The 12,200-nt window shown below is 42.9% G+C and overlaps 2 protein-coding genes across 2 annotated transcripts; one reads left to right on the plus strand and one right to left on the minus strand.

Moving 5' to 3' along the window:
- Positions 1-125: 125 nt before the first annotated feature.
- Positions 126-5,383, minus strand: pak1ip1 (PAK1 interacting protein 1). Its single transcript, XM_061838629.1, has 10 exons — positions 5,084-5,383; positions 3,952-4,114; positions 3,763-3,883; positions 3,451-3,525; positions 3,331-3,383; positions 3,109-3,254; positions 2,939-3,036; positions 569-668; positions 354-486; positions 126-277 (listed from the first exon to the last, which is right to left on the minus strand). The coding sequence occupies exons 1-10, from the start codon at positions 5,159-5,161 to the stop codon at positions 150-152; spliced, it is 1,095 nt and encodes a 364-aa protein (XP_061694613.1). The 5' UTR covers positions 5,162-5,383; the 3' UTR covers positions 126-149.
- A 269-nt stretch (positions 5,384-5,652) lies between these two features.
- Positions 5,653-12,167, plus strand: si:dkey-222f8.3 (Poly(U)-specific endoribonuclease-C-like). The gene is made up of 7 exons (XM_061838630.1): positions 5,653-5,763; positions 6,509-6,608; positions 6,798-6,909; positions 7,798-7,919; positions 8,003-8,115; positions 9,399-9,552; positions 9,638-12,167. The coding sequence occupies exons 1-7, from the start codon at positions 5,753-5,755 to the stop codon at positions 9,896-9,898; spliced, it is 873 nt and encodes a 290-aa protein (XP_061694614.1). The 5' UTR covers positions 5,653-5,752; the 3' UTR covers positions 9,899-12,167.
- The last annotated feature ends 33 nt before the right edge of the window (positions 12,168-12,200 follow it).

Below are 12,200 nucleotides of genomic sequence, written 5' to 3' on the forward strand. Positions count from 1 at the left end.
ATAGATGGAAAAAAACTGTTTTGTGACATTCTACAATGATTAATAAAATAGGCAGTGCTTGAAAAAGTATTGTGAATGGATTCTTCGCGAGGTGACCATCCAAAAGAAGCACACGTCAAAGTAACTTTTTCAAAACTATTCATTTTATTTCATCGGTTCTCGTTCCCGCCAACCTTTCTTTTCGTCTTCTTTTTGGGTTTGCTTTCATCTTCCATGAGGACTTCTTCACGCGTGACGAGACGCACTCGCTTTGTCTTCGAAAGTGCCTCAGCCACCTCTGCCAGGCCCAAAAACAGAAACAAAAAAAATTACATTAAGGGGAAAAAGCAAACATTGAAACAGAGCGTCTTCACCTTTTGACGTTGTGGCCTCGCCTCCTTTTTCTTCTTCTGTGGTCTTTGATTTCGCGGACGGTTTCCACACCGCCAAACACGTCAGCCTGGCTGTGGTGTTCACTTCCCCGAGTAACGTGGGACATTCCGGCTCCTGTCAGGTGACATTTAAGCGTGTCATGTTAACATACAGACAGACGACCAATCACGACCGTGCGGTATGGAGGCCGACTGACGTCGTTCGGGCGGAGCTTCCACATTTTGATGAAGCCGTCGTTGGAGGCCGTGACCAGGACGTGGTAGTCGTCCATCTTGAAACTCTCCACCGCTTTCACCCTGCGGAAGAAAAGCGACGTGCCTCAACACTTTTACATCGTTTTAAAGCGACATTGCCGGAAAAAAATGTGAAGTTGCACATTCCTATCATGTATGCTGTTTATACTCAAAGTTTTAACAAAAGAAGTAAAACCACCCCTACCCAAAAAAAAAAAAAAAAAACCTGACCGGAATCAGGAGTTACTTTACTTGCTATTCAGTAATTAAGACACAGTCAATATTTATTTTGACTTACACTTATGGTAATACTTTTTACACGAGTCATGCTATCCTGAAGTACCGTAATTTCCGCCGTATAAGCCCCGACTTTTTTCAGACGCTTTTAACCCTGCGGTTTATGTGGTGATGTGGCTAATTTGTGCATTTTTTCTAACGGCCGAAAGAGGGCACTCGAGCGGAAAAGGTAAGAATGAGACCGGAGGAATATATGTGTCGAGGGTGTGACTTTTACCGGCCCTGTTAGCGCTGTACTAGCATGTTGCTGCTGTGTTACTGGCGCGTCTCTGTGATATTTACTGGTAAGTTTTATTTTAACCGGGCCTGTTAGCGTTAGCGCCGCGCCCGCGTTAAACTCTTTCTGTGTACCGTCTTTCTTTGTAAATATCTCCTGTTTCAATGTGGGCACCAGTGGCTTTTACACATCTGCGGCGTATGCATGTACCAAATGGTATTTCCTCTACAAATGTACTTGCGCTCTGTAGGCCGGGAATTACGGTAACAATTTTCGACACCACCAACGCCCACCTTCTATTCTAACTTTACTCCAGTGAAATGAAAAGACTTTTTTCGATGGCATCTTTGAAATCACTTCCTCAAACACACATTTTATCTATTGATTTTATAGACTTATTTGATTTTTGATGATTGCTACAATTATTTATCACATTATTGCTATCTCAGTCTCCTAAAGCATGTTTTTAAAGTCATATAAAATATATTCCCCCCGATTCTTGTATTGGCGGCACGGTGGATCAGCTGGCAAAGCGCTGGCCTCACAGTTCTAAGGTCCCGGGTTCAATCCCGGCCCCGCCTGTGTGGGTTTCCTCCGGGCACTCCAGTTTCCTCCCACATCCCAAAAACATGCAACATTAATTGGACACTCTAAATTGCCCCGAGGTGTGATTGTGAGTGCGACTGTTTGTCTCTATTTGCCCTCTGATTGTCTGGCAACCAGTTCAGGGTGTACCCTGCCTCCTCTCAGGTGACAGGCGGGATAGGCTACGGCACTCCCCGCGACCCTCGTGAGGATAAGCGGCAAAGAAAATGGATGGATGATTCTTGTATTCTGACTCTCAATCTGTGAAATTGGGTATTATCTTTGTAACAAGTACTATTCCCTCTTTAAGCATATGACGTCTCACTATGCTACAACTTGTGACACATGACGTTTGAATTTTTTCCCCTTTTTTTCTATTTTCTCGTGAAATTTTCCTCACAATTACTGATTCTCATTTCATGAATTTTTCTCCGAGCAATATCAACTTCCATTCATGTGAAACAATTAACTTTTTGATGTTATTCTTGCGAAACTACACATTTATTCACATAAAAAATACAAATGTCTCCTCATGAAAATATTTCCCCTCCACCGAACTATGTATTCCTGTGAAATTACAAGAACTGACTTATAACATTCCAACAGTTTTATTGCACTTTGTGTCGTAAGATGTTTTTCCTTCAAACCACAATACCTTGTATTTTTTACTTGCAACCTTATGACTTTATTCTTATACAATAAAAAAAAAAAAAAATTGATCCAAACACTATTCTTTTCTAACATGACAATATTTTTCTCATGTTGTCCTTTTCTGGCAACGGTACAAGTTCATTCACATGAAATTATACGGTGTATTTTGTTTCAAAATACTGTAATTCCCGACCTACAGAGCGCACCTGGTTATAAGCCTCACCTAGTACATTTGTAAAGGAAATACCATTTGGTACATACATACGCCCCATCTGTGTAAAAGCCACAAGTGCCCACGTTGAAGCGAGAAATTTACAAAGAGAGACGGTTCTAGGCGAGTTTAACGCTAGTGCCGCCGTGCTAACGCTAGCACCACCAAAATAACGCTAGCATCACGCTAACATGGTCGGTTAAAAACAAAACAAAACAAAAAACATACCGGTAAAAATCGCTGAGACACGGCAGTAACACGGTAGCGCAGCGCTAACAGGGCCGGACCAGTAAAAGTCACTTCCTTGGCACATATATTCCACCAGTCGCGCGCTGTAGAACGGGAACTACGATATGTCGTTTAAACATGTACCTGGTTTCATGAGCCTTGAATTCGCACACCCATTTCTCCTCGGCGACATCGCACAGTCGGACTATTTCGTCGTCGCCCGCAACGGCCAGGATGGAGTTCTGGAACACAACAAACAGTAATTAGTGCAATTAAGAAAAACTAAATTTGGATTGGGGGTGACAACAACTGACGTTTACAAAGTTGATGGCCGAGATCCTCTTGGGGTTATTGAGCGTGCTGGTCACCATTGCTGTCTGCAGGTCGTACAGGTTGAGCTGGTCGTGGATGACCACCACATATTTGTCGCCGTTGGGAGACCATCGCACTATGTGTGCGTCTACGTACACACACAACACACATGAGCACCTCAAATATGTCTCAGGAGAAAAAAAAAAATATGGGGAAATACTGACTTTGTTTGATGTTTTTGATGAAGGCGGATCGTCCATTACTGAGATTCCATGTGCTACAAAGACAAACTCACACATTACATCCCCGATTTTTGACGTTAATTACACGTACACGCATCTCACCGAAGCGTTTTGTCGGTGCCCACTGTCAGCGCAAGTTTCCCAGACGGATGGACGGACAGCGACGTAACGTGGCCTCTGAAGAACAAGAAAAAAATTATTAGAAAAATGAAGTTCCACTTTTTCTGAGAAAGTGAGAGTGAGTTAAAAGCCCCGTTAAAGGAATATTCCTCATTTTCCAGAATTTAATTTCACAATTGCTACTATTTATAAAAGCTTTTTTTCCTGCAGGATAAAAATTCGGACTTTCCTGGTACAATTAGGCCTTTTTAATTTTAATTTAATTTCTCCCCGCCCTCGTCGTTGGAGACTGACTTGTGCGCTTTGATGGACTTGAGGCACTCCCACTTCTTGGTGCTCCACACGCACAAGAGTCCGTCCTCTCCTCCGCTTAGCAGATGCGTCGCGCCGTAAAACTCCAGGCAAGTGATGGAGCCTGAAGAGTACAACCGGTCAGGAGGAGCCGTCGTCACGGCAACCGGAGACGCCGTAAGCGCGGCTCACCGTCGTGGTGCAGCAGAGCGCCGTGTTCCACTCTCTTGTTCATGTCGTACAGCAGCATGGTCTCGTCCTTGCTGCCCGTGACCACAAACCTGTCATTGGCCGCCACCGCCGACACGGACGCCATGTGGGCGTGATGCGTGAAATCCGCCTTGGCCGTCCACTCCTGAAAACGACACAACATATAACGCATACTGACGACAACTGCAAGATTACATACGTTTGAAAAGACTTTTGTAACATTGCAATATTTCCTTGTGTGACTTTTACAAAATTAAGAAAAAAAAATGGTTTGATGCCCTATTTTGAAACTGTAATCATGTTTTAAACCCATTTTTTAAACCACATTTTGAAATCCTAACCCTGTTTTGAAACCTTACTCTGAAACCCTGAACTTGGCTTAAAGTCCTTCTTTAAAACCCAAATCCTGCCTAGAAGCCACATTTTGAATAATTCAATCCTGGCCTTGAAAACTTACGCTATTTATGAAAGGCTGACATCTGCCTTGAAACCACTTTGTGAAACTTAACGTTTGAATTTCACCCCAAACTTGAAAGTATCATTTAAAATCCTGACCCAGAATACCAGAAACCCTACTGCCGTGAAACCATATTTCGAACCCTAACCCTGGCTTTAAAAACAAAGCAAATTTATTTGTAGTAGCGCATTTCATACACGAGGTAACTCAATGTGCTTTACACGATTAAAGGCATTTGAAAACAAAGAGATAAAACATTTAAAACGCGATAAAAACAATAAAAAGACAAGCAAAATATAAAAAAATACAGTTAAAACCGCACACAGTGCAAGTAATATGATGAAAACGTGGATATATTCTAAAAACCACGAGAAAAAAGAAGACCCTGCGAACGTTATGAAGCCTTAAGACTTAAAATTGCATTCCAATTTTGAAAAACAACTTTAAAAGGCCCAAGACCAGTTTTTAAACCCTGACTTGGAACCCTCTCCTTTGCCTAATACTACAATATTATTTAGTTAAACTAAAGTATTCGACATTCCTACGTTTTGGCAAACCTTGCACTGTACATCGTTGATATCAGGGTAATTAACGCGAACAATAACAAAAAAAGCTGCTATTATTTCGTAAAAATATAAAGTGTGAACGTCTACTCACCTCCTGGTCTGTTCGAACACGGTAACCAAACACAACTTGCTCGTAGCAGCCAGCTATGAGCTCCACGAAGGCGGCCATGACGCCCAACTCGCTTCTTTTCGTCTCTCTTAAAGCTCTGCCACCTACAGTAAACGTACCGCGGCTAGTAAAGAAACACAGAGCGGATAAAATAAGCACACGAGAGCAACGCGGGACAGACTAAAGACACATTATCGCCATGTCGGTTCTAACTACACGTGTGAAAAAAATCAAAACACCGCGAAGGTGAACACGGCTCAGTGCGCATGCGCGAGGCTTGGGTTCCTTTAGCGTTTTCTTTTGCAGTTTCGCTAGCGCCCCCAGAGGCGAGGAGGCCTGAGAGTTCACATCGTCGCACGCGATACCGGAAATATGAAAAAAAAACGAACGAACGCATGCATTAGTGGAAAAAAATTAGATATTAAAATAAATAGTCCTTCGTATTAAATTAGTAACGTTGCTGGATTAATCAAGCGGTCACAAGATGGGATCCGCCCGACCCGAAGTGGGCGGTGCTCAGTTAATTTTTCACTCTTGTCATTGGTTGTTCCTTAACTAAACGTCACGTGATTGACAGCCCAACTAACTGCGCATAAAACGGTTTTACTTCTGTCCAACGTTGTGAGTTGTCTTCCTCCTCTCAACGCAAACATGTCAAGAAGGTAAGTAAAATGACTTACAAATAAAAAAAAAAGTATATGTCTTTAACTTTAAGTTTTCCCTAATCTTTTCGTGACTTTATTTACACTAAAAATATTAACTTACCGATATTTCATATATAAACAAGCCTGTGGGCTGCAAAGATACGATCAGTATCTGGCCTGTTCCTGCTTGCTACTGGAACAAATTTCGTTTGTTTTTTTCTGCACTTCCTCTTGCAAGAAGAAGTACAGTACAAGGTTGCTTTGTGCAATGGATGGCATCGAGTTTATGAAGTTAAATGGTATGTTTGCTCTGTGAAGGTCTGCTGGTGATTAGTGGTTACACAACACAAGAGACAAAAACAAAAACAAAAAAAAAAACCCAAGACAATTCAACAATTGTCCAACCCCCTCAAAAAAAAAAGGGGGGGGGGGGCTGTTATACAAAAACGGAATCTGTATTTTGATGATTTGGTGGGTAATTAGAAACATGCAAATGAACACTTTGCAAATCAAACCACATTAACCGTCTGAGAAGAAAATTTAAAAAAATGTTGAGATAGAATGTTAGGGGAAATGCATTTTGCAAGACAAAAACAACTTAACCTGTATAAAGTGGCAATATGAGAAAAGTTAGATTTCACATTTTCACGTGAATAAAAGTTCTGGTTTTAAGTGAATAAAGATTCTCATAAACTTTCATTCTGCCAAGACTTTGTTACAAAGTGGACTTTCATTATTATTATTATTATTTTTTTTTTTTTAGTCAAGAGGCCAGTCAGGAGCTGTCTGAGGTGCTCAATGAATTGTGGCGCCTGGACATCAACCGCCTCAAGCCGGGCACCGATTACATCATAGACCCTCAGGTCAGGACGCCCTCAATTTATCACTCGTCAACCACAAGAATTTAATAAATCCCGTGTAGTGTATAACAAGTCCATTCAAGTAAGCGTCTGTCTGCTCGACAAGATTACTTTTTTCTTTTTCCACACGTACGCAATTTCCCAAACATGGCAGTAACCTCCGCGTACTGCGCTGTGGTTGTGATTTGTCAGGGGCGAGCCGGCTACGTGCGTCAGGGCAGCAACTACGCCAGGGACCGGGCCAGGGCGCCGCTCTTTAAGTACGTCGACGAGGACAAACTGAAGAGCATAGAGACATATGCACGTATGTCTTCTTCTTTTTTTTTTTTTTTTTTTTTACTTATTAAATGTACAGTTAACGTGATGAGGAACAGCTCGTCAGCATTTGAGACATTTTATTATGGAGAGAACAGGAAGGTGTTTTCATTGCATATTTAAGAGATGTTCATTTGACTCAAAAGTTGGGCGGGTGAGAGTCCCATCATTGGAACTAAGAACTGCTCGTATACAAACATCCATCCATCCAATCATCCATTTTCTTCACCGCTTATTCTCACAAGGGTCCCAGCTGTCAACGGGCAGGAGGCGGGTTGCACCCTGGACTGGTTGCCGGCCAATTGTAGGGCACATGGAGACAAACAGCCGCACTCACAATCACACCTAGGGGCAATTTAGAGTGTCCAATTAATGTTGCATGTTTTTGGGATGTGGGAGGAAACCCACACAGGCACATGCAAACTCCACACGGGTGGGGCCGGGACCGAACCCAGGACCTCAGAACTGTGAGGCACGCCTCCCAGAATCAAACAGATGAGCTCAAATGCACATCGCCAGTCACAGAAGGAGCAACGAGAAGTCTTTTGTTCTCGAAAAGAGGACCACTTGCACCTCCGAGTGAGAATTGCGTCAAGGGAACGAAAACCAAAAGGAAGTAGAAGGCTGACCAAATCAAAGTACTCTAGTTGCACAAATGGTCAACACCGGCACCAGAAGAAAGTTCGATTAAGGAAACAAAAACCAGAAAGTGGAAACATAACAATACAGTTGAACTACTCACCTGTTAAATCACGTGATCCTGTCGAGGGAACAGGAATGTCTTTGAAGAGCAAGACTATCACCTAGTGGTATTAGAAAAGAGTATGATAGCATTCTTGTATATTATGTTTAATATCCTGACCTGCGTGAACGTCAGACTTCATCAATTTGCTGGACAACTACGAGATGTCGACGGGCGTGTCGGAATGGGTGACCCGGGAGGAGCTTCGGGAGAACCGCAAGTTCCTGGATGCCATCTTGGAGACAGACGTCATGAAGGTGCGAAGGTGGAGGGCTGACGATGTGGCAACAAGAGCGCTGGGACGGACGAGTGAGCATGTGTTGTTGTTTTGCGCTTACAGTTCGCTCACCAGTATCTGGTCAAGAAGAGACAGTCGTCGCCGGATGTGACAAGCTTCAAAAAGCAACTCTACGACATCTGGTTCCGTCTGTACCACCGCGATAGGAACGGAGGGTGAGTATTTGCCCCAGCACCATCGAGGACTAACTCTCAACTCACGTGTTAACATTCTTAAAGATCAAGTGTCATCCCCATAAACATTCTAAAATAGATATTGAAATGAAAATGACACATAACATTATTCACTTCAATGTCTATACGAAAAAATAAATGTGAGCGGAAAGCCCGTCATCCATGCGCAAAGTTGCGGAAGTGTCATTCGACATCCAAGTGGTCGCTATATCGGCTGCATCGCTAAATCTACATATCAATGATTCAAATAAATAAACCCCAATGAATCCAGACTAGAGTCATGTAAACAGGAAGTAGAGAAAACAACCAAATGGATTCGAGTGATACTGTGACCTAGTGCATTCAATTGCGAGACCTTTGATCACAGAAAGGGTCCAAACAGGGTGCAGAAGAGTTGCATCAAAGGAAATAAAAGATTGCCAAAATCTCATTTGTATCAACACAAATGGCTTCAAATGCAGGTCACCAGTCACAGAAAATCCTTGCTCGATGTGCCAAACAAGTGTAATGAAGGCAACAAAACAACAGGAAGTAGAAACCCATCAAAATAAATGTGCAGTAAATGGCGAGAAAAATCAAACACACGACGCCAATCAAAAAAGATCAGAATCGGTCCTTTGTTCACAAAAACAAGGTCAATGGTTGCTCCGGTAGAGCCCGATCAAATGATCGAAATACACCACGTACAAACTTGGAGAGTAAAAGTATTTGCTACAAATAAACTCACATGTACCCTACCAACTGCAGAAGATCCAAGTCAAAGTCCTTTGTTCAGAAAAAGCTGGTTTCTCTGGATGAGAGGGAGTCAAACAGAAGTGGATGTCACCAGTGAGAAAAGATCAAAATCATACTCCTTTGTTCACAAAAAGATGAAAAGCTCAAATCAAATGCTGCAGCTGGTCACTAAAAACCAAATTAAAAAAAATGAAGAAAAAGCCATTCCAAATTAAAAATGGCACGGTAACTGCAGTTGTACTCATGAGCATCACACTAGTTGCAGAAGATTCAAACAAAAGGCAATGGTTCACAAAAAGTTAACCAGTAATAGCTCCAGATGAAAGTTCCGTCGACAGGATATAAACCTACCCAAATAAAATTAAACAGAAACGCAATGACTCAGATCCTCGTTCTTTGTGCACAAAAGGTTTGTCGGCAACGTCTCGAGCAGAGCGTCCGATCGCGAGAACAAAAAGCAATTTCAGACGGCCACTCTTCTCCTTATTTTGTGATCGTTTGCCACTGAGGTGAGCTGTGCTTCCGTGCAGGGAAGACTCGTGCGGGTTCGAGCACGTATTTGTGGGCGAGACCAAGCAGGGTCAGGAGGTTACCGGCCTTCACAACTGGGTCCAGTTCTACCTACAGGAGAAGCACGGCCACATCGACTACAAAGGCTACAAAGCCAGGGACAACAAAAGCACCGTAAGGGAACCGCGTCAACGCCGTGGCGATCAGGTGCTTCCGTTGACTGACGTGATCTCGGTTTGCTTGTCCGTCCCCCCTGCAGCCCGACGAGGATGACCACGTGCTCAACCTGCAGTTCAGCTGGAAGGGCCTGGTCAAGCCTGTGGGGGGCTCCTTCGTGGGGGTCAGCCCCGAGTTGGAGGTGGCAATGTTCACCATCGTCTTCCTGATGTCCGGCGACAGGAGCACCACGCTGGAGGTCAAGGTGGACGAATACGTGCTGGAGCTGGTGGTCCACAGATACGGGCGCTCCATCGGCTCGTCCTACCCCAAGCTCCTCAGCAGCAACCATCGCGACTTGTAGCTTCAGTTGGTTACAAAATTGATTACATTCTCCCCCCACCCAAAAAAAAAAAATGTACACAAAATACATGAAATATCCTGTTTACAAAACCTTGACTGACAGCCGCTCCAACCGAGTCCTATTGAGGGAACAAATACAGTAAATACAAACCAAGCAGTAACAGCACAAAATATGTACTACCTGCACTATGCTAGTTACAGATCATAAAACTGTTTTGTTCACAAAAAGCTGGTTAATAAGGACCCCTGTTGAGCGTCAAATCAAGGGAGAAAACGACCAAAATATAAACCGTAACACCAAAGACAGACTGAAATAGATGATACAAAGTCAGAGGTTATCCAAATATTAAAGGAAAATTCGGGTGGTTTGCATTGGCAATGTATCCAATAGGCCATGTAATACGTACTTTATCTTGATAATTTGATGTTTAATGTAGTGTTTTGAGAAGATTTTTATCGACAATTACAAATTTTCAGGTGCGCCGCCATTTTCGTGAGTCACATGACCTTGCCCTTCCAAACGCTCGATTACATGGGACGCCATTTATGCCCAGTGCCGATTTCTCGGATTTATCCTCATCTGATGAAGAAATAGCAGTATCGGTTGATCGGGGAGACGGAGGAATACTTCCAGACGGATTTGAACCTGTACATAATGTTGAATATTCAGACGGTTCTTCGGGCGGAATGACGCAGAGTCTGACACTATTAAATGAGAGAGGATTTAACATTACATTATCAAGACATATTACAGGGCCTATTGGATATATTGTTACTCCAAACTGCTGGAATTTCCCTTTAAGTGCTCTGTACACAAAGAGTTGGTCAATAGTGGCTTTGAATAAAATGCAACAGGAAGTACAGTCAGAAACTCCCCAAATATAACTACAGCAGTAAAAGAACAAATGGCTTGGCATGCTTCCGCTAATCCAACAACAGGTCTTTACATTACTACTTGCTTGCCAAAAATCAATATTTACATTTACTACTATTTAGCAAATGTATTGTACATACAATGAGTGCAGAAAGCATTCAGACCCCTTTAAATTTTTCACTTTTTTAGATTGCAGCCAATTGCAATTTTTTTCTTCATTAATGTACACCGAGCACCCCGCGTTGACAGAAAAAAGTTGACATTTTTGCAGGTTAAAAAGAAAAATATCACAAATATTTAGACCCTTTGAGCTAATACAGCCATGACTCTTTTTAGGAATGATGCAACAAGTGTTTCATACCTTGATTTGGGGATTGTCTGCCATTCCTCCTGGCAGTTCCTCTCCCGTTGTATCAGGTTGGGTGCTGAACTTCGTGGGACAGCTATTTTCGGGTCTCTCTCGAAATGCTCAATTGGGTTTAAGTCAGGGGTCTGGCTGGGCCATTCAAGAACAGTCACAGAGTCGTCTGAAGGCCGATCCTTTGTTATTTTAGCTATATGCTTTGACGTGTTGGAAGGTGAATCCTCAGCCCAGCCTGAGGTCCTGAGCACTCCGGAGAAGATTTTTGTCTCGGATATCCCTTGTGCTTGTCCGCATTCGTCTTTCCTTCGATTGCAACCAGTCGTCCTGTCCCTAAAGATGAAAAACACCTCCACATGCTTCACTGTTGGAACTGTATTAGGAGGTGTTGAGCGATGCCTGGTTTTTTTCCCCCCACACACATGCATCTTACAGATAAGGCCAAAAGGTTCTATCTTGGTTTCACCAGACCAGAGAATTTTATTTCTCAGCATCTTGGGAGTCCTTCGGGTGTTTTATTAGCAAACTCTGTGTGGGGTGTCATGTGTTTTTCACTGAGGAGAGGCTTCTATCGACACATCCAAGCCTTGACTAGGGAGGCCGGTGGAGTTCCGAGAACACAGGTGTCAAACTCAGGAGCCCGGGGGCCAGATTCGCCCCCCCCCCCCCCCCCCACATGATTTTATTTGGCCCGTGAAGGCAAATCATGTGTCAACTTCCGTGATTTGTGTTCAAATCTGGACCAAAATTTCAAATCGTCATATCTTAAATAATAAAGTTTTTGCATTATCAAATAACCGTTGTTATTCCAAAACTGGTTCATAAATTTCATGTGTAAATATGAAGAGGCAATTAAAGATTTTTATACTTTCAGTCATAACGGCCTTCTGAGGGAAACCATAACTACAATGTGGCACCCGACAAAAATGAGTTTGACACCCCTGTTCTAGAACTTTCACCCATCTTATGTCTGCATCTTTGGAGCAAAGCCACAGTGATCTTTGGCTTCTTCTTGGCCCAAACGGCTGCAATATAACAGAGTGGAAAAAGTTAAGAGGTTCTGAAAAC

This window comes from Syngnathoides biaculeatus, chromosome 13 (assembly GCF_019802595.1).
Source record: "Syngnathoides biaculeatus isolate LvHL_M chromosome 13, ASM1980259v1, whole genome shotgun sequence".
Taxonomy (NCBI): Eukaryota; Metazoa; Chordata; class Actinopteri; order Syngnathiformes; family Syngnathidae; genus Syngnathoides; species Syngnathoides biaculeatus.